This window comes from Cucurbita pepo, chromosome 2, assembly GCF_057944985.1.
Source record: "Cucurbita pepo subsp. pepo isolate OVF chromosome 2, ASM5794498v1, whole genome shotgun sequence".
Taxonomy (NCBI): Eukaryota; Viridiplantae; Streptophyta; class Magnoliopsida; order Cucurbitales; family Cucurbitaceae; genus Cucurbita; species Cucurbita pepo.
Genome location: NC_141799.1, coordinates 14,786,830 through 14,805,566, shown reverse-complemented (window position 1 = coordinate 14,805,566; position 18,737 = coordinate 14,786,830). Strand labels below are relative to the sequence as shown.

The following is an 18,737-nucleotide window of genomic DNA, read 5'->3' as shown; positions in this document are numbered from 1 at the left end:
AATTTAATTTTATGAAAATAAAAGGTGAAATAGTAATTCAAACTAATATGATATAATAATATGATGCCATATTAGAATTACATTAACAGAATATGAAATAAGGTTAAGTAACATTAAAAAAATAATAAAATAAAAATGTATTTCTAGAAAAGTCTTTAATTATTGTTTTTTTCTTTTGGAATATACTAACTATATAAAAAGTGTAGAAAAAAAATTAGAAGGAATTGCAGGCTGTGGGGTTCGAACCCATGCGCACTCATGTGTCTCGGGCAAACCTGCTGAATGTGCATAATTTATTTCTTTAAATAAAATCAAATTATATTATTGGATTTGTCATTTATTTATTTGTAAACAAATGTATACCTGCACGTATCCGCGAGAGAATTAAATATTTTTATAATAAATTTGGATTATTTAATAGTTCTTCGCCATCGATATTGAATTTGACCAATTTTTTTGGGGTTAATTAATTAATTTATTCCCTTTTGAAATATAATTCTCAATTTTCATAAATATATAAACTCATACGGCAAAAAGAGTTTCCTTTAAAAATATTAATATAAATTTTAATAAATGTTTTTTTAACTTTTTTTAAGTATTTATATTAAATTATACAAATAAATTGTAAAAAAACAATTATAATTTTTAAAATCAGTGAAACGAAAAAGAAAAAGGTAACAGTAGCTCCATTATTATTTCAACATTTTAATATAAAAGAATTATAGGATATTATAAGATATTAAGTCAATTATGAACCAATGAAAAGACGGCCAACAAGAAAATAAAGATAATAATATAAAAATGTCCAAAAAAAGAAACAATAATTGAAATTATTTCATTTCAACCCCTACATTATTAATCTCTACATCGTGTAGCATCGAAAATATGAATCTATCGCTTTAAACCAATATAATATACGTGCCCATAACTATACTAGTGTATAAATTACAATGTAATATGTGACGAATCGGGACTTATAACCAGATTAAATTACACAAAACATCTTTAAACTTCGCACATGTTTCAATCATGCCCATAAACTTTTACTTTGAATTTATTTTATCTCAAATGATGTTTATAAATGATGTCATGGAGTGATCGCTTCAAGAACACTGCCCCTTTCAAGTGTTGGATGATGAAAGTCCTACATCGGCTCATTTAGGGAATGATCATGGGTTTATAAGTGAGAAATACTAACTCTATTGGTATGAAGCCTTTTGGGAAGCCCAAAACAAAGCCATGAGAGCTTATGCTCAAAGTGGACAATATCATACCATTGTGGAGAGCCGTGTTCGTCTAGCATCAAGCACTAGAACCCTTGTACTTGGATAGCGTTGTTGTCAATGTACAGCTACGGCCTCTTCTAGTTATTGAAAATTTGTGGCATCGAGGACAAAATTCAAATTACTCGAACAATTAATCAAAAATTGAAAATATATGTAACTTTTTTAATATTCTAAAGTGGAAATGATTTTGATTCGGAAACAGTGACAGGGAACAGGACATCCCCTGCTTTATAAACCTGACCCAAGAACCAAGCAAAACTCACCGATTTCAATGGAGGCCATCCAGCACACCGCCGTCAAAACCAACGGCATAAACCTCCACATCGCCGCCGTTGGAACCGGCCCACCAGTCCTCCTCCTCCACGGCTTCCCTGAGTTTTGGTACTCATGGCGCCACCAGCTCATTTACCTCTCCTCCATCGGCTACCGTGCTATCGCCCCGGACCTCCGCGGCTATGGAGACTCCGACGCACCGCCGTCCGCCGACGCCTACACGACCCTGCACATCGTCGGCGACCTTGTCGGTCTCCTTGACGAGCTGGGCATAGAGAAAGTGCTTCTCGTTGGCCACGATTGGGGGGCCATAATCGCTTGGTATCTCTGTTTGTTCAGGCCCGACCGGATCAAGGCCGCCGTGATTTTGAGCGTCCAATTTTTTCCCAGAAACCCCACCACGCCCTTTGTCGAAGCCTTCAAATCCGTTCTTGGGGACCAATTCTACATGGTCAGATTTCAGGTAAATTAACACTAATTTAAAAGTACTAATTACATTGAAAATATGAGCTCGGTTTTGAGCCCATGGCGTCAGGAATCATGAACCATGACTCTCCATAAGGGTATGATATTTGTCCATTTTGAGTGTAAGTTCTAGTGGTTTTGCTTTATACTTCTCCAAAAGATCCGGTACCAATGGAGATAAGATTTTCACTTATAAACCCATGATCTTACACTTAATTAATCAATGTAGGACTCATTTTCAATAATTCAACACCTGTGTACAGCAACCAGGGCAGGCGGAGGAAGAGTTTGGGACGGTGGACATTAAAAAGTTTTTCAAGGACGTTATGTCAAATCGGGATCCCCGAGCTCCATATTTGCCCGGAGAAGTTAAATTCGAAGGGCTTCCACCGCCGCCGCCCGCCACGTGGCTGACGCCGGAAGATATCGACGTTTATGCTGACATGTTCTCCCGCACTGGCTTCACCGGTGGCCTCAATTACTACCGAGCTTTTGACCGGTAACAAAATATTTTCACCTTTTTCATTTTTTTCATTTTTTTAATTAAAAAGTGTTTTTTTTTACCGTGTCACTTTTTTTTTTACAGGATTTTTCATAACAATATTAAAAAAAAAAAAAAAAAAAAAAAAGTTAAAAGTAATGATGTAAAAAAAAAAAAAAAAATTCACCTTTTACCTCTAAAATTCTCCATTTACTTTGGAAGGGATTGATTCTAGTGTGTTTTACTTCCCCTTTTATATGATTTCGAAGAATAACTTTTATTTTTCAATATAATTTCTATTAAAAAATATTAAATATCTAAAAATTTAAACATCGGAAAATATAATTCAACGTTATATCAATGTAATTTCTAAAAATTTAAATTTCAACATTACAAAACGTTCAAACGTCTGAATGTGTGTATATATATACGCACACATGTTATGTTATGTATGTATGTATGTATGTATGTATATATATATATATATATATATGAGAAAAAAAGTTACAGATCTAGCTATTGCAATTGTCAGCGCCCATAGACTCTTAGACTTTGGGAACGATGCAAGTTTACAAAGAAAAACAACACACGCCCCAAAACACTAGGGGTAAAACATCTTCTCTCTTGTTTGACGTAGTCTTGACTCCTGTGTCTTTACTCTCTTGAGTGCACTGAGAGAGGCCCGATGAGAACAGTAGGACAGTCTGTGGGGGCTTTTACATAACAAGCATTGTAAAGGTGTCGTCGGATAGTTCTTTTGAGGCTAAGGTCCTCGAGACGGGTTATTCTGAGGAGGTCTATATGTCCACTCACTTGGTCTGTCGTTACTTCCGTTCATTCTATTGGGGTCTTCATTTCGGTGACCTGACGGTCTATATGTTTTGCCCCCAGTGTTTGGTGTTTGGGGCCTGTGTCGTTTTTCTTTGGAAACTCGCTTCGTTGCCAAAGTCTAGGAGTCTCTCGGCGCTGACAATTGCAGTAGCTAGATCTTGAACATTTTTCTCATATATATATATATAGACACACTCACACGCATGCATATATACACATAAATGAAACTAAAACAATTCAAATTATATATATATATATACATACGTACATACATAATAAGTGGGGTCTCGAACATGCTTGTTTCAAATTCTGTTTAGTTAATGGACATAAATCTCTTTGTACTCGCTCGTCATGTCCGGTTCTACAGGACCTGGGAGCTGACAGCGGCATGGACAAGGGCAGAAATCAAGGTGCCAGTGAAGTTCATAGTGGGGGATTTGGACCTGACCTACCATTTTCCAGGAGCTCAACAGTACATCCATGGCGATGGGTTCAAAAGGGACGTGCCTGGTCTGGAAGAAGTGGTTGTAATGAAAGACACTTCTCATTTCATCAACCAAGAGAGGCCTGATGAAATCAACGCCCATATTCATGATTTCTTCAACAAATTCTGCTGATCGTCGCTCTGTTTCTTAGTTCTAATCCGTTTCGTTCGGTTTGTTCTTTGTTTTTGTATCTTTGATCGCTTCTCTTCCTCTCAATTGTTCATTTTCATGTTCGTGTCGAAGTTTAAGGATTTCAATAAATGAGACGGATTAAACTTAAGTCATTCGACTGTTCCAGGATAGATGGTTAGCTTAAAGATAATCCGAAGGACGAGTTTTAAAATTAAAAATATTAAAGGGGTTTCATAGACGATCCTAAAAATAATAAATACTGATTTTGAGCTTTGAATAAACTCTCGAAATGAAAATTTGGTTGGAGCTATTCCTCTCGAGTTTGATGTGTAATCTTTAACGAAAGTAGCTCCAACTATCACGGTCCTATATTTTTTACCGTGCGGCGTCGTGATCTTGACACGCTCACGACTAGCCTTGAGGAGAATTAAGCCCCATATATATTTTTCGCCAGGACTTTGTGGCTTTGTCAGAGCTTAGGCGAGGTTTGTCTTCGCCAATCGAACATCGCTTGTGCGGAATCCAAACTTGTTCAACCACACACGCCGCTTGCGCGTGCATGTTCAATCGTCTGCGACACATCCGACTTGCCTCTACGTAGGCCAAGTCATTCGGCTCGACCTTGGCTCTGCTCGGGCCAAGGTCTCTCAATACAACGTCGCATCTCACCTTGCCATCTCGATCCCGAGTCTTGACGTCATCTCGAGTCTCGAGAGTGAAACTACTTTAGGGTTTTTTTGTTTGTTTGTTTGTCAATCGAGAATAGCTGATTTGAGGCCTTTTTATGATCTTCTGCGGGACGTTTACTCTAGAAAGATATAACTACAAGAAGCAAGAGTGAACTATCGAGGGTTTGGGATAACAGCTCCGTCTCCCATCTAAAACGCTAAACACCACCCCATTTCAACCAAAAACACAACCCTGTCACGATTCGAGATTAGCGAGCGGAATTCTCACGAGAAGCGGCAAGTTGCTAGAACGCTCCCGCGCTTTACTAATAACATAGAAAGTCAAGGCTTTGATCATCGAGAGTAGGTTCTTTTCATATACAAACATGAAAGGATGAATCAAAATGAACGGGAGGCGTCAGAGGAAGGACCTTTGAGGGCATGGGATAGAGTGAAAAGATCCGCATCCAGTCTTTACGAGCAGATTTGAGCTAAGAAAGAGGGATTGAAGCACACAGAAATCATCTTACAACTAGATCGTTGCCTACCACGTTCACTTGCATCACATACAAAAGTGTTATCTGAACCGTGCTATTCTTTCACAGTAAACAATAACGAAAGATTAAACTCTCGAATAAGACGGATTACACTCGAGAAAGTAGATCCGACCAGGTTAAATGAGTGCAAGATCAATGAAGGACATAATTGGAAAAGAATAATAATCTTTATTAAAGTATTAAATGAAAATTAATAAAAACGTTTTTCCTTTTCTTCAATTCATTACGTTTCTCCGGCCGGTAGTAGCCGGTGACCGGATCTGGGACCCACGCCGCCATCTCCGTACTTCTTTCTTCTTCTCCCTTCTTTATCATTCCGCCACTTCGTGCAGTAACTCCTTCCGCCGCCGTCGCCGCCGTCGCCGCCGCCCTATACCCCCGCCTGTCCAACACACACCACGTTTCCAAGGATTGCATTTTACACTATAAATTAATAAATATTTATTTAGATTTTGTTCGTTAAATATTTAATTTTTTGGATGGATAAATACCTGATGAGAGAAACGAGGCTGGAGATGTTGATGACACGGGACAAAGATCGAGCCATCATGAATGCCAGAAAATTTTCTGTTTGTTTCTCGGGAAAATTTACGCAAGAAAAAGAGGGAAAAGAAAGCGTTTATTCGACCGGAAAGAACAATCGACGGTTTATATAGAGAGACAAAAAAAAAAAAAAAAAAACGGAAGGATTTAGGAAAAATATTTTTTTTTTAATATTCCTTTTCCTAATTCGTTATTTCTTCCTGTAATTATTTTAATAAATCATAAATTTTTTTCCTTATGTTATATTTTCCATTTTTAATTATGGAACGAACTTGCCTAGTCCGCTCTAAACAAAGGTGGACCAGAAGTAAGAGACACGAGCTAAGGGTGAGTGCGTGCTAAAAGCTAGAGATGTAAGCTTTGCCAGACTGTCAACGGGTTAGGGATGCGTAAGACGTAAGTTTTTTTTTTTTTTTTTTTTTTTTTTTTTTAATTTAGTAGAATATAAAACTCTGCTCCAATCAAGTAAAATTAAGGTTATAAAAGAGTGATCGATTTGATTATGGGTACGAGGCCTTTTGAGGAAGCTCAAAGCAAAGTCACTAGAGCTTATACTCAAAGTGGACAATATCATATCATTGTGGAGACCGTTAAGAATGTCCTTTAAAAGGAGGCGATCGAGCGAAGACACGTTGAAGTGAAAGCTTCTAGGAATGAATATGTGCACGAGCCTCGGGAAACAAGATTAAAATCAATAAATAACCTCTTTATCTTATAAATTTCAAGTCGAGATGATACAACTGGTTATCGAGAATCACAAGGTTGTAAGGTTACTAGCTCCACCAATTTTTTTATTTTTTTAATGAAATAATTTAAAAAATTATATATATATATATATATATATAGAAACTTTTCAAATAATAGTCAATAGCCCAGCAGCTGTAACCAAAATTGGCTCTCCTTCACATCACTCCAAGCTTTCAACTCATTTTTACTTCCTTGTCGCCTTCAGAAGCATAGCCCGGAGGTCCGCGGCGTCGATCTCGGCGGCGCAATTCTCCGGCCGGTAGTAGCCGGTGACCGGGTCTGGGACCCACGACTCCTTCTCTGTACTTTTTACCGTCTTGGCGCCAATTCTTGCCGCAACTCCTTTCGCCGCCGCACCGCTTTGTGGTGCCACCGCCGCATACCCACGCCTGTCCGATCACACAGCACGTTAGAAGCCAGAATAATTTAATTCAGAAAAAAAGGGTATTTTTTATTTATAAAATATAATAAAAAAAGAAAAAGAAAAACAGAGAATTGTTTAATTTCAGTACCGGAAGAGGGTGTTGGAGAGTCCATCGGAGACGAGAGCCGACGCGATCTTGACGGCGGAGAAAGAGCGAGCCATGGAGAGATTTTCCGTTTGTTTCTCGGGAAAATTCTCAAGAAAATTTGCGTTTGAGATATGGAAAAAACAGAGATCGTGCAGATTATTTATAAAGACGGAAGCGAAGTGACGTGGAAAGTGGAAATAGTCAAACCGGGTCGGGTTTAGAGGACCCGTCAAAGAAAGGCAAAAAGTACGTACACGTGTTAATTTAATTTTCCAACATTTACCTCAAACACCCATTGAAAACCGTCCACGTGTTAAAGAAAATCGTGGGTCCTAGGTGGCGCGGGAAAGGGCAGAACAGTCAAACCTTAGTTGGACTTTAATTTCCGGGAAATTCGGTAACATTGGACTATTCAAATTCAAACAGCTGCTGTTATTGTTCAGCACCCTCCTCGAAGCTCAAAAGCCATCATAAAAATTAAGGCTAAATTAATAAAATATTCATAAAAATTAAGGATAAATTAATAAAATATTTATAAAAATTAAGGCTAAATTAATAAAATATTTATAAAAATTAAGGATAAATTAATAAAATATTTATAAAAATTAAGGATAAATTAATAAAATATTTATAAAAATTAAGGCTAAATTAATAAAATATTTATAAAATTAAGGCTAAATTAATAAAATATTTATAAAATTAAGGCTAAATTAATAAAATATTTATAAAAATTAAGGCTAATTAATAAAATATTTATAAAATTAAGGCTAAATTAATAAAATATTTATAGAAATTAACACTAAATTAATAAAATATTTATAAATTTAAGGCTAAATTAATAAAATATTTATAAAATTAAGGCTAAATTAATAAAATATTTATAAAAATTAACGCTAAATTAACAAAATATTTATAAATTAAGGATAAATTAATAAAATATTTATAAAATTAAGGCTAAATTAATAAAAATAGTATTATGTCTAAAAAAAATATAATAATTTTTTGTTGTTCGATAATTTTAAATTATTTTGGTTAGTGTCGAACTTAATTAAAATAATGTAAAATATGAACAAAATTTTAATTAAAAATATAAGGAAATTCATAGAAATAAAATGTAACATAAAAATAACAAAATAATACTTTTGTGTATTTTTGACGGATTTGCTGTGGGCTAAAAAATGAAGCGGGAAAGCCCGATATAAAAGCCCAAAATCACTGGCAGCCCACTGCTTCTTCTCCTGCAGCCGTAGTTAGGGCTTTCATTTTCAGTCTCTGCCGGACCGATCAGACCTCTGTGAGCGGCGGTGGCATTGCATGTACCGGACTGAGCCGTCGTTTTCCGAAGTCGACCGTCGTTGTGTTCTTTCGACGTTCGTGGTTTTGCGTTTAAGCATTTCTATTCGGCGGACGGTGGTGTAAGAAATGGCGGAGGTCAACAGCACTGGCAATGAGATTCCTCCGAACATGACCATCTATATTAACAATCTCAACGAGAAAATCAAGCTGGAAGGTACTTTTGAGAGGAAGGGGATGGGGAAGCTTCTTTAATTGTCTGAAATTTGTTGTAATTTTTGTTGTTGTCTCTTTTGTAAGAGCAGAATTGAAGAAGTCGCTGAACGCGGTGTTCTCGCAGTTCGGGAAGATTCTGGAAGTATTAGCTTTCAAAACCTTGAAGCACAAAGGACAGGCTTGGGTTGTCTTCGAAGAAGTATCTTCTGCCACTAATGCGCTTAGACAAATGCAGGGCTTTCCTTTCTATGATAAGCCTATGGTAATGTGCTTACTAGAACTTACTAATTCTAGCAGTGAAAGGGTGGTTATCGTCGATAAAGAATTGAAATTGATTGCTCCAATTTAAAATTATTTCTTGCAATTTCTTGGCTCAAATGGAGGGTTATACTAATGTGAGTCAATGTGGAAATTATGAAAGTGCTGATAGATTCTTCTGAGTAACCAAATTGGAACTTTCTTTGGGTTATGAATCATCTAGGCTGTCGAGATTTACTCGCACATGGCTGGGAAATAATGTGATTGCTTGCAGATAATTGCCGTACTGATGGTGTGGTCTACTATGAATGTTCATAGCTGATTTCATTTTAGCAAGGTTAAAGGACAATTATTGTTTGAATGATCAATATCCTGAGCAGTGATCTTGAATGATTACTTCTTAAATATATCACATTGCAGATGTTTGAGTTTACTCCTGAGCTTTATTACGTTGGTTCTTAATAGTTTGACACACATCATATGGTTGTCAAACGTGGCTTCTGCCAATCTTATGATAGTTCTATATCTGTTGAGCATTTCTGGTTTGTAGGTCTGGTGGCTAACATCTACGTTCTCTATGCATTTTTGTACGGTGTCGTAGGCTTTGTATCTTTTCCATGTTATAAAGTGCGACCAATTTTTTATATCATTTGTTGCTCTGTTCTATTATTCGTCTTTTGTTGGCTTGACGAAGTTTGGTGTAATACGAAGTTAAGTGTTGTTGATTTGCAATCATGTAGAGGATACAATATGCAAAGACGAAATCGGATGTTATCTCGAAGTCTGATGGTACATTTGTTCCCCGGGAGAAACGAAGGAGGCACGAGGAGAAGGGTATAATTTGTCTCCATTTTCTATTTGACAATTCAAATTCAAATGTGTCTAAATTAGCTTGGTTCATGAAGATCTTTTTCTTCAGTATTTGATACAATAGTAGAGTGTTGTAGCTTTTTACTTTAAGTATTTTATTCAAATCTATTGGAGCAGTATTAACATCTTAGGGAAGTAACTTTTCAGTAAGTTCTTATTAAAAAAAAAAAAAAAAAAAAACTTTTTTTCAGTAAGTAAGTAAAATGTTGTCTTATAGTTTATGTAGCAGTCTTTTGATCTAAGATCTGTCCATTCTTTCGATGTGGTAGGGAGGAAGAAGAAAGAGCAGCATGATGCTAATCAAGCTGGGATGGGTATGAATCCTGCTTTTGGTGGAGCATATGGTGCAACAGCGGTAAGTATCTCTATTTAATTCCTGAAGTTTGGTCTTTGATAAATTTTATAAACTTTTATATCTATAATATATTCATTTCTAGATTTGAGCCTCATATACATAGTTTGATTCTCCAACGAAGTCGATCAAGATATGGCATGGCTAAACTTTTATTAGTTATTATATGTTCACCTGTTGTTGAAAAATGTATTCTAAGTGCTTCACTGATATGATATGGCCGACATGATTATCAACTATAGATTATAGAGAATAAGAGTATTAGAATGTAACAACTAATAAAAGGTAGAACTTCACTACTTGAGGCTAATTTTGTTCATTATAAATGATTCGCTCTCGACCTTTTTCGTTTCTCACTCTCCTCGCTATATTAAGAATGATTCTTAATTTGTATGCTATTCATTGAAATAGGGCTCTTCTTTCTTTTAACTTCCTCCTGGGTAGTAAGAGTCATTTTTGTTGTTCTTTATGAATTTATCTGCCTATTTTTTCTTCATAGAATCATGTTTAAGAATCATGTTTAAGAACTGTAACGACCCTAAATTTTATCAGATATTCCCTTAAGGTCGTTACAAGAACCCTTTGCCAATTAATTCATCATATTTATAATTATGGTACTTGTTATGTTTATTTATTGGAAATTGTATGTTGCTAACGCAATCTCTCTTTCCTTTCCTCCCCTGAAAATGGTGCAGCACTCTCAAGTACCTTATTCTGGTGGAGTTATGGTGCCAGAAGCACCAGCCCCACCCAATAGCATTTTGTTTGTACAAAATCTTCCCCATGAAACGACTCCAATGATGCTACAAATGCTGTTCTGTCAGTACCCTGGTTTTAAGGAGGTTCGTATGATCGAAGCAAAGCCAGGTATTGCATTTGTAGAGTACGCCGATGAGGTACAATCGACAGTCGCCATGCAAGCGCTACAAGGTTTCAAGATGAACCCGCAAAACTCGATGTTGATAACTTATGCAAAGAAATAGGATAACAAATCTTGGTCTCTTCACTGTATGGAAAGCCAACTGCTATCTTTTGATTCTCAGTACAGGAGATCGTGTGTAAAATTCTGTCATCATGAACTTGCTGAAAATTCTATTCAGATCAGTTTTCTTAACTAGGAATAGAACAGATCTCGGATCCCATGAACGCAGCGGTTGCCATGATTATCGTTGAACTCGTAGTAAAGTTTGATTTTCATTATCATATTTTGTTCTCATTATCATGTAGTAGTAAAAAAATTAACCAAAAGCTTTTATGACTATGAGATTGAAGAGCTGTTCTCGTTGAAATCTAACTTGGCAGATATTTTACAGCAAGTTCTACAGGATGCCACAACTCCACAGTGCAGGGAAAAGGAGCTGCTGCTGAAGTGTTGTTGAGGGAGATGAACATCCAGTAAGTACAGCTTAATTCTCGAACTAAATTCTGTCGAGCATGTCGATTACTCCAACTTTTAGGCATAGGCGTAGCAGAATTTTACTTGTACGATATAGCGAATTCGAGCCTGATTGATATCGTAGATTACATAGTCATGAACCTTGACTAGATTACAATTTCTAAAGAACATGAACACAATCTTCTCAAAATTCAAAAGGAACAGAAAAAGTTTGGCAGCTACAATTTCAGCTCAATAATTTTGATCCTTATTTTTATTTTTGTTGTTAAGAAATCTGTAATTGATGTGAAAGGGATGGATTGATTGTGATTCCCTCAACCACAAATTAAGCCAACCCCACTTTCTCTAATCAAACTTACAACACAACTGTTTCAAAATCCAAAAACAAGCATCATATCACCCAAATTCTAACCTATAAGCTTTCACTTCCACTCCCTTTGCTTCTCGACCTCCCCCTCGAGCTATTCGTTTTAACCATTATACTTTAACCGATGCAAGAACCTGGGACGACGACTACGCTGCTGTCTTGGCGCTTCCACTGCTGTCCTTGTGGTCGCCAAAGATACGTTGTCGAAAATCGGAGACCATGAGTGGGAGACCCTTCTGGAGAGAAACTTTGGGTTCCCAACCAAGAAGATCCTTGGCCTTGGTGATGTCTGGCTTCCTCTTGTGGGGGTCGTCCTCTGTGTTCGGCCTGTACTCTATCTTCGCATCCGGGTCGATCGTTTCCTGCACGACCTGCTCACACAACATACATACATACATATGACCGAGGTTATCATCATCGTTACGTTTTTACAACTTTTTCACTACATTACTTTGTCCAAAAATGTACCTTGGCAAGTTCAAGCATGGTGAATTCACCGGGGTTTCCAAGATTGAAGGGTCCAATATGCTCTCCCTCCATAAGCCTCATCAATCCCTCCACCTATCGAACATTAAACAAACACATCGTCTTATCGTAACGACAAACCGACTATAACTTCAAATCGAATTTCAAATGATCATTGGATCCAAAAGTTTCATAATTAACACAATACGAATCCGAACTTAAAAAATTACTTATTCATTAGACCAAAAAACGATAAACGACATCATATTCGAGCAATATAACATAGATTTGATCAGAAACATAAAGAAATTAAGGGAGGGAAAAGTGCTTACAAGATCAGAAACATATTGGAAACTCCTTGTTTGCTTCCCATCACCATAGACAGTGAGAGGCTCCTTCCTCAAAGCCTGCATAACCCAACATGAATTATAACAAAATCCTTCCGTTTTCGTGTCTATTTCGTCCCTTAAACTTTAAATGGCATCTTTTAACTCTACATTATGTTTTCGTTTAATTATAATCAAAGTCATTTATCTTCCTAGCCCCATCCATATACTATACACATTCATCGTTTGCCACAAGAACAACGTTTAACGATAGTGTGGAGTCAACCACTATGGGTTCAATCTATGGCGGCTACAAACCTAGGATTTAACATTTTACGTGTTTCCATGTCAAACAAATATGGTATAGAGAGTCAGACGGTTGGTCCAATGAAACTAGTCGAGGCCTATGCAATAGAAAAACAGTTTAAAGACCAACCCGAGCATAGCTTAATCTAAAAAGTCGATGTTTTTTAATAAGAAAACCGACGTCTAAAGATATTATTTGAAAAAAAAAATGTGGGCTAACCTGGGCAACAAAATTACTAACAACACGCCCATCATCAATGCACATTCTTGGGCCATAAGTGTTGAAAATTCTAGCAATCCTAACCTGCAAAAGGAAACATAATTAATTAATTAATTAATTAAACTAATTATTATTATAATTAATGGCGACCAACCTCAACTTGAGCTCCTCGGTGATAGTCCATGGTCAACGTCTCGGCCGTCCGTTTTCCCTCGTCGTAACAGCTTCGGACACCTGTCACACATTCCGACAATAACAAACCACTTCAAATTTACCGAATTACCCTTCCTCTTCAGATCTAGGTTCAAACATGGCGGTTCCCCTGAAAAGACCCAAACACCCCCATCGGTTCATCCTTTTACCATCTCTACCCTTCCCCGGATTTAATCCCCTGCATCTCAGGTGAAAAACCATTCCTCCGCCGCCTCCGCTCAAACATTGGATTCGGAGAAATTAAGGAAGAAGAAGAAATGAAACTGACCGATGGGATTGACGTTGCCCCAGTAAGTTTCAACTTGTGGGTGTTGCAGAGGATCTCCATAAACTTCGCTGGTACTGGTCAGCAGAAATCTAGCTCCCACCCTCTTCGCTAAACCCAACATGTTCAAAGTTCCGACCACATTGGTCTTGTAAATTCCTCCAAAACCCAAAGTTAAAGAAAACCCAGAACCCAAATTCGAAAGAAACAACGAAAATGAACTGTAAAAATCAAAATCAAATCAAAAGGATATGATGGTCTTGACAGGGTTGAATTTGTAATGAACAGGGGAAGCAGGGCAGGCGAGATGGTAGATCTGATCCACTTCAAGAAGTAGCGGCTCGACCACATCGTGTCGGATCAGCTCGAATCTCGGATTCCCAAAATGGTGCATCACGTTCTCCTTCCGTCCGGTGAAGAAATTGTCGACCACGATGACGCTGTCGCCTCTGTCGATCAGACGGTCCACGAGGTGCGACCCGACAAACCCGGCTCCGCCGGTGACCACGATCCGTAGTCCTTTTCGCTTTAGTCCGAGTGGTATTTTTCCTCCGGAGTTCATGACGCGGTGGACGTGGAACCGGGGGCGGTGCTCGTACGACGGCGTGTTTGACCACCGAGCTAGCTCTGTCGGGATCGGGTCGTAGTTGTAGCTGGCTTGGGATACGGAATTTGAAGAGGGGAATAGGGTGAAGACGATGGTGGCGATGGCAATGCCGAGGAGGACGAAGAGGAGGCGCTGCTCCCGGAGCATGTAGCGGATCGGACGGGTGACGGACAGCCATGGCTTTGGGGGTTTGGGGGAATAAGCGTCCGCCGTGGGTTGGGTCTCGTCGTGCCCTCTGAAAATTAGCTCCGATCCCATTTCTTTTGAATTTCAAATTCGATTGGGAAATCAGATGGGGTTTAGGCGGATTTTGTTTTTTTCACGGCGGCGGAGTGGCGGGTGGCCGGGAATAAGGGATCCCGGTCGGCGGAGGTGAGGTGAGGACAGAGGAGAGGGGGTATATAATTTTACTTTTTATTTTTATTTCTTTTCTGATGGGGAAGGAGGCGATTTTTGGAGCTTTTAAAGGGAGAGAGGTTGGAAAAAAAGGGCAATAGTTGGGATTTATTACGAAAATGCCATTAAGTAACTCTTGTTGTTTTCTATTGTTGGCTGATTTAGTGATCCGTGGCAAATGTGGAAGTTTTCTCAATTATTGTTTTTAAATAAATATTATATCGTTCTTGTTTAAATTTATTCTCCGCTAAATTTTGTTGCATAGAAGCTAACGACGATACATAACAGGTCAAAACGGACAATATTTACTAGCGGTGGGCTTGAATTGTTAGAAATGGTATCAGAGCCAGTCCCAAGACCGTGTGTCAGCGAATACGTTGAATCTCCAAGGAGAGTAGATTGTGAGATCTCACATCAGTTAGATAGAGAGACTAACGACGATACATAACTGGTCAAAATGAACAATATCTACTAGCGGTGTTCAAACTAGTCTTAATCAAGGTGCCACGAGCTAGGAGCAGGTTTTGACCTAATTCTGTCTCCTTCATGTTGATCAATGACAAGAGGTCGACGACATACAATTGAATTTCGATCCAATTATTTCTTCTTCTTTATTTTGTGGTTCGATCCTTTATGTGTTGGTCTGATTTTATCGTTCATTAGACTTTTTTTCTATTATTTGTTTTGTTTTGATTTAATCTATGTAAAGCATTAAATATACATTAAAATCAAAATAAATGTCTTAATTTTGTTTTATTCTTAATTAATTTATAGCTTTTTCAACTTTTATTTTAGTCATTAATTAATTTATGGAAAAACTTTAGCACTTAAAACAATAATATTTTTTTCTCTCGCATAAATAACAATTAAAAATATCTAAAATAGTTTTTTTTTTTGTAAACAAAATTCATATAATTAATCTAAATATTTAAAAAAAAAATCGACCAACCAAGAATTAAATAAATAAAAATGAAAAAGAAAGAATCTAAAAAGTATATAAATGAGGTGGACTAAAATGTTAATTAATTATAAAAATAGGGATAAAATATTGGGGTGTGGCTATAAATTAATTATAAAAAAGGGTAATTTTAAAAATTTATTAATTAAATAATGGGGTTGGGAGAGGGTTAGAGGGGGTCCAAGTTGGCAAATTTGAAAATTTCCAAGTGTCATTGACTTTTTTAAAAAAAATAAAAATAAAAATAATAATTAACTCATAGCCGCCACTGGATTTGTCTCCGTCCACCGAACCCAACTTGCTGATGTCAATTTTTTATCGAAACAGCGAGCTACTTCATAGTTAGACGTACTTAACTCGAACTAATGACGGGGAAAAACTAACACATAGTATAAGAACTCAGATTGGCCCGTGGGAATAGTTTTTTTGTTTTTAAAAGCAATTTATGACATTGTTTTTTTCTCCGTGCACTCTTTTTCAATATCTTATCTCTTTACGTACATATATATAAGACTTTTCTCAGTAGTCGCTCTCCGTAAATGCATCTTTCTCTCACGAGTTTTGCTCCACATATATACTTTTTCTCGCTATTAAACTCTCTATAATTACCTTTTCTCCTCCACAAGAATCCTATCGTGTATTTGAATAATATTAACCAATAATATTAATTCAAAACTAAAATTTGAAATATGAGTTTGGTCCCTAAATTTTTAAGTTTACTTTATTGTCTCTCGACCGTCAATATATTCATTTTAATATATATATATATATATATATATGTATATATTTTGTAAAAATAAAAATTGGAGTCAATAACTAAAATAAATAATTTTTTATTTTTAAAATTAAATTATTCATTTTAAAAGTGTAATGACTAAAATTAACAAATTTTATTAAAAAAGTAAAAATAAAACAATTTTAAGACTAAAATGAGAAATATTTGCAATTGTTTACTATAATAAATAATATAATCCAAATAAAACCTTCAAAATAATAACATTTGATTGACAAATGTAACGGCCAATTTGGCAGATAGCTGAAACGTATAGAATGTCGCCACGTGTCATAAATTTATTATTACACTTTTTAAAAATAATTTTTGTCTTTTATAATTCACATAATATTCCATCAACATATAAGGAATCAAATTTACAATAATGCCATAAAAAAAATAGCTGATTTTTTTCCATTAATTTACAAAATCCAATTCATTCAAATAATCTGATGGAATATTTTAAAATAAATTTTAATAAATTTATTTAATTTTATAAAAATACTTTTTAATATTAATATCGTAACAAAATATCATTCAAAAATTGACGCGTACTAACTTGAATATAACTCGAGAATTAAATTCATAATTTGAATTTTTTTATAATTATAATAAATTTTTTTTTTTGTGGGAATATTTTAAAGTTTGGAAAAAAAAAATAATAATGCAATTTTCATAATGTAAAATGTTAGGTCTAAATTCCAAAGGTTATGGAGGAATGTTAATGTAAAGCACCAATCATTGCCCCAATTTCCTCCACGTGTTCAACGTGACATGTAACCTTACATCCACGCAATCTCTAATTTATGGACTTTTTTATTTATTAAATTATTAATTTTTCTTTATTATAATTTATAATTATAAAAGTCGAAGTTATTACAAATTTAACGGGTTGAGTTGAATGTCGTTGACCCAAAACATATAAATAAAATGATGATATGATGTTAAATAAATTTTATTTCGTTGAAAATTCACAAATATATTATATTTTTATGAAATAAACGCTCGTAATAGTAAAATCATTGATTAAGAGGTTAACTAATGTTTGCCAATTTGAACATAGATCAACTGATTAAAATATATATCATCGATTAAGAGGTTAACAGATATAAATTCTCAATTCTGTGTATATAAAGATGTTCGGACACAGAATTCAATACGACCCAGATGAATATGTACTAAAAAAAGCGACCGACTTCGAGGAAGTGAGTGTTTTGGACGATTCGAACGACCCTAAACCCTAAATTAACCTATTTTTTTCTTTTTATGTGGAGATTGTTGAATCTACACTAAAGCGTTGTGATTAAGGAGAATAATATGGGAGACAAATCTTAATCATGTGCAGCGGCACGTGCCTAGCTGTAACAAGATTTAGGTTGAAGTAATTAGTATTTTAAGCAAAGTTGTGTTGAATAAAAATAAAAATGAAAATGTCCAAATTCATATTCAAACTATAATATTAATTTATGATAAAGTAAGTTATTATTATATAATTGTCTTCTTCCCTTCGTCCCACATCTTTTCTCTCATTTGTAACCAAACCCATTAAGAATGTCAACTAGCATTTATTCGTTTAATTTATTAGGTCGAGTGATTAATATGTTAGGTCGGGTAAATAAATATAGTATTGACAAAGATTGAATGTTCAAATCCTCGGATTTCATATACCTATGAACATTAAGTTGATTGTGCATAAAGATGTCCACGGACCCACAAGGACCTGTCTCGAGTAAGATGGTGTCCCGAATGAGAGATGGAGTGAGAGAGATTTTTTTCTTGTTAGCTATAAATGTGGTCGGGAGCAGAGATTATATTCCTGGTGTATAACTTTTTTCATTTATTATTTTTCTTATAATTAATTTAGAGTAATTTTTTTAATCAAAATGAGTTAAATAATATTGATAATTATAATGGAGAAAAGATTAGACTTTTTTTTTTTTTTTTTTTTTTTTGTTCTAAAAAAAAGAAGAAAAAATATATATATTTGACAACGTTGGAAAAATATGACCTTTGTTTGTCTTGGACTTAAACGTGACATTTCATGATTGAAGTTGAACCGACGCATGCGCTGGCCCATACAAAATTCAAATATATGAAAAATAGAATTGTGAAATTACAATTTTACCCCAATAATTGAGATTTCATTTTAATTTGACCATTTCCATTTTGGCCTTAGGTTTGATCAAATTTCATAAATACATTCTATTTTTTATCTAATAAAAAATATCTTTTATTTTTTAAAATACAAACTTGCCGATATTTAATTCAACCAAACAATAGAAAACAAGATTGAAATGGTAAATAAATTAATAATTAAATTCAATTTTGACTTCCGAAAGAAGATGAGATCAATAAGAGATCATTGTCTGAAAAATGCTATTTTGAAGACACTCGAAAACAGACTAGCAGTCTGCCCACAATGCTTTCATTTTATTTAATACGTCGGTTGGACTGGGGTCGCCAATATGGAAGGATAC

The 18,737-nt window shown here is 35.5% G+C and overlaps 4 protein-coding genes across 4 annotated transcripts; 2 read left to right on the top strand and 2 right to left on the bottom strand.

Annotated features, from left to right (window-relative positions):
• The first annotated feature begins 1,529 nt into the window (after nt 1-1,529).
• On the top strand, nt 1,530-4,105 carry LOC111788875 (epoxide hydrolase 3). Its single transcript, XM_023669436.2, has 3 exons — nt 1,530-2,022; nt 2,288-2,523; nt 3,704-4,105. The coding sequence occupies exons 1-3, from the start codon at nt 1,558-1,560 to the stop codon at nt 3,951-3,953; spliced, it is 951 nt and encodes a 316-aa protein (XP_023525204.2). The 5' UTR covers nt 1,530-1,557; the 3' UTR covers nt 3,954-4,105.
• A 2,307-nt stretch (nt 4,106-6,412) lies between these two features.
• On the bottom strand, nt 6,413-7,129 carry LOC111789256 (protein SENESCENCE-ASSOCIATED GENE 21, mitochondrial). The gene is made up of 2 exons (XM_023669974.2): nt 6,981-7,129; nt 6,413-6,857 (listed from the first exon to the last, which is right to left on the bottom strand). Exons 1-2 carry the CDS (start codon nt 7,052-7,054, stop codon nt 6,653-6,655), a joined length of 279 nt encoding a protein of 92 aa, XP_023525742.2. The 5' UTR covers nt 7,055-7,129; the 3' UTR covers nt 6,413-6,652.
• Nucleotides 7,130-8,222: 1,093 nt separating this feature from the next.
• On the top strand, nt 8,223-11,172 carry LOC111788401 (U1 small nuclear ribonucleoprotein A). Its single transcript, XM_023668736.2, has 5 exons — nt 8,223-8,490; nt 8,579-8,751; nt 9,488-9,581; nt 9,887-9,972; nt 10,665-11,172. The coding sequence occupies exons 1-5, from the start codon at nt 8,403-8,405 to the stop codon at nt 10,950-10,952; spliced, it is 729 nt and encodes a 242-aa protein (XP_023524504.2). The 5' UTR covers nt 8,223-8,402; the 3' UTR covers nt 10,953-11,172.
• Nucleotides 11,173-11,589: 417 nt separating this feature from the next.
• Nucleotides 11,590-14,580, bottom strand: LOC111788400 (UDP-glucuronic acid decarboxylase 2). Its single transcript, XM_023668735.2, has 7 exons — nt 13,781-14,580; nt 13,531-13,678; nt 13,204-13,283; nt 13,050-13,133; nt 12,530-12,604; nt 12,201-12,293; nt 11,590-12,103 (listed from the first exon to the last, which is right to left on the bottom strand). Exons 1-7 carry the CDS (start codon nt 14,390-14,392, stop codon nt 11,879-11,881), a joined length of 1,317 nt encoding a protein of 438 aa, XP_023524503.2. The 5' UTR covers nt 14,393-14,580; the 3' UTR covers nt 11,590-11,878.
• Between the last annotated feature and the right edge of the window lie 4,157 nt (nt 14,581-18,737).

Coding starts and splice junctions, on each gene's coding strand:
- LOC111788401 (XM_023668736.2), top strand. CDS start 8,403: ATGGCGGAGGTCAACAGCACTGGCAATGAGATTCCTCCGAACATGACC. Junction 8,491..8,578: donor CGAGAAAATCAAGCTGGAAG/GTACTTTTGAGA, acceptor TTGTAAGAGCAG/AATTGAAGAAGTCGCTGAAC. Junction 9,973..10,664: donor GAGCATATGGTGCAACAGCG/GTAAGTATCTCT, acceptor AAAATGGTGCAG/CACTCTCAAGTACCTTATTC.
- LOC111788875 (XM_023669436.2), top strand. CDS start 1,558: ATGGAGGCCATCCAGCACACCGCCGTCAAAACCAACGGCATAAACCTC. Junction 2,023..2,287: donor TCTACATGGTCAGATTTCAG/GTAAATTAACAC, acceptor ACCTGTGTACAG/CAACCAGGGCAGGCGGAGGA. Junction 2,524..3,703: donor TACTACCGAGCTTTTGACCG/GTAACAAAATAT, acceptor CCGGTTCTACAG/GACCTGGGAGCTGACAGCGG.
- LOC111789256 (XM_023669974.2), bottom strand. CDS start 7,054: ATGGCTCGCTCTTTCTCCGCCGTCAAGATCGCGTCGGCTCTCGTCTCC. Junction 6,858..6,980: donor CTCTCCAACACCCTCTTCCG/GTACTGAAATTA, acceptor GTGATCGGACAG/GCGTGGGTATGCGGCGGTGG.
- LOC111788400 (XM_023668735.2), bottom strand. CDS start 14,392: ATGGGATCGGAGCTAATTTTCAGAGGGCACGACGAGACCCAACCCACG. Junction 13,679..13,780: donor TCAACCCTGTCAAGACCATC/ATATCCTTTTGA, acceptor GGAGGAATTTAC/AAGACCAATGTGGTCGGAAC. Junction 13,134..13,203: donor ACCGAGGAGCTCAAGTTGAG/GTTGGTCGCCAT, acceptor TTCCTTTTGCAG/GTTAGGATTGCTAGAATTTT.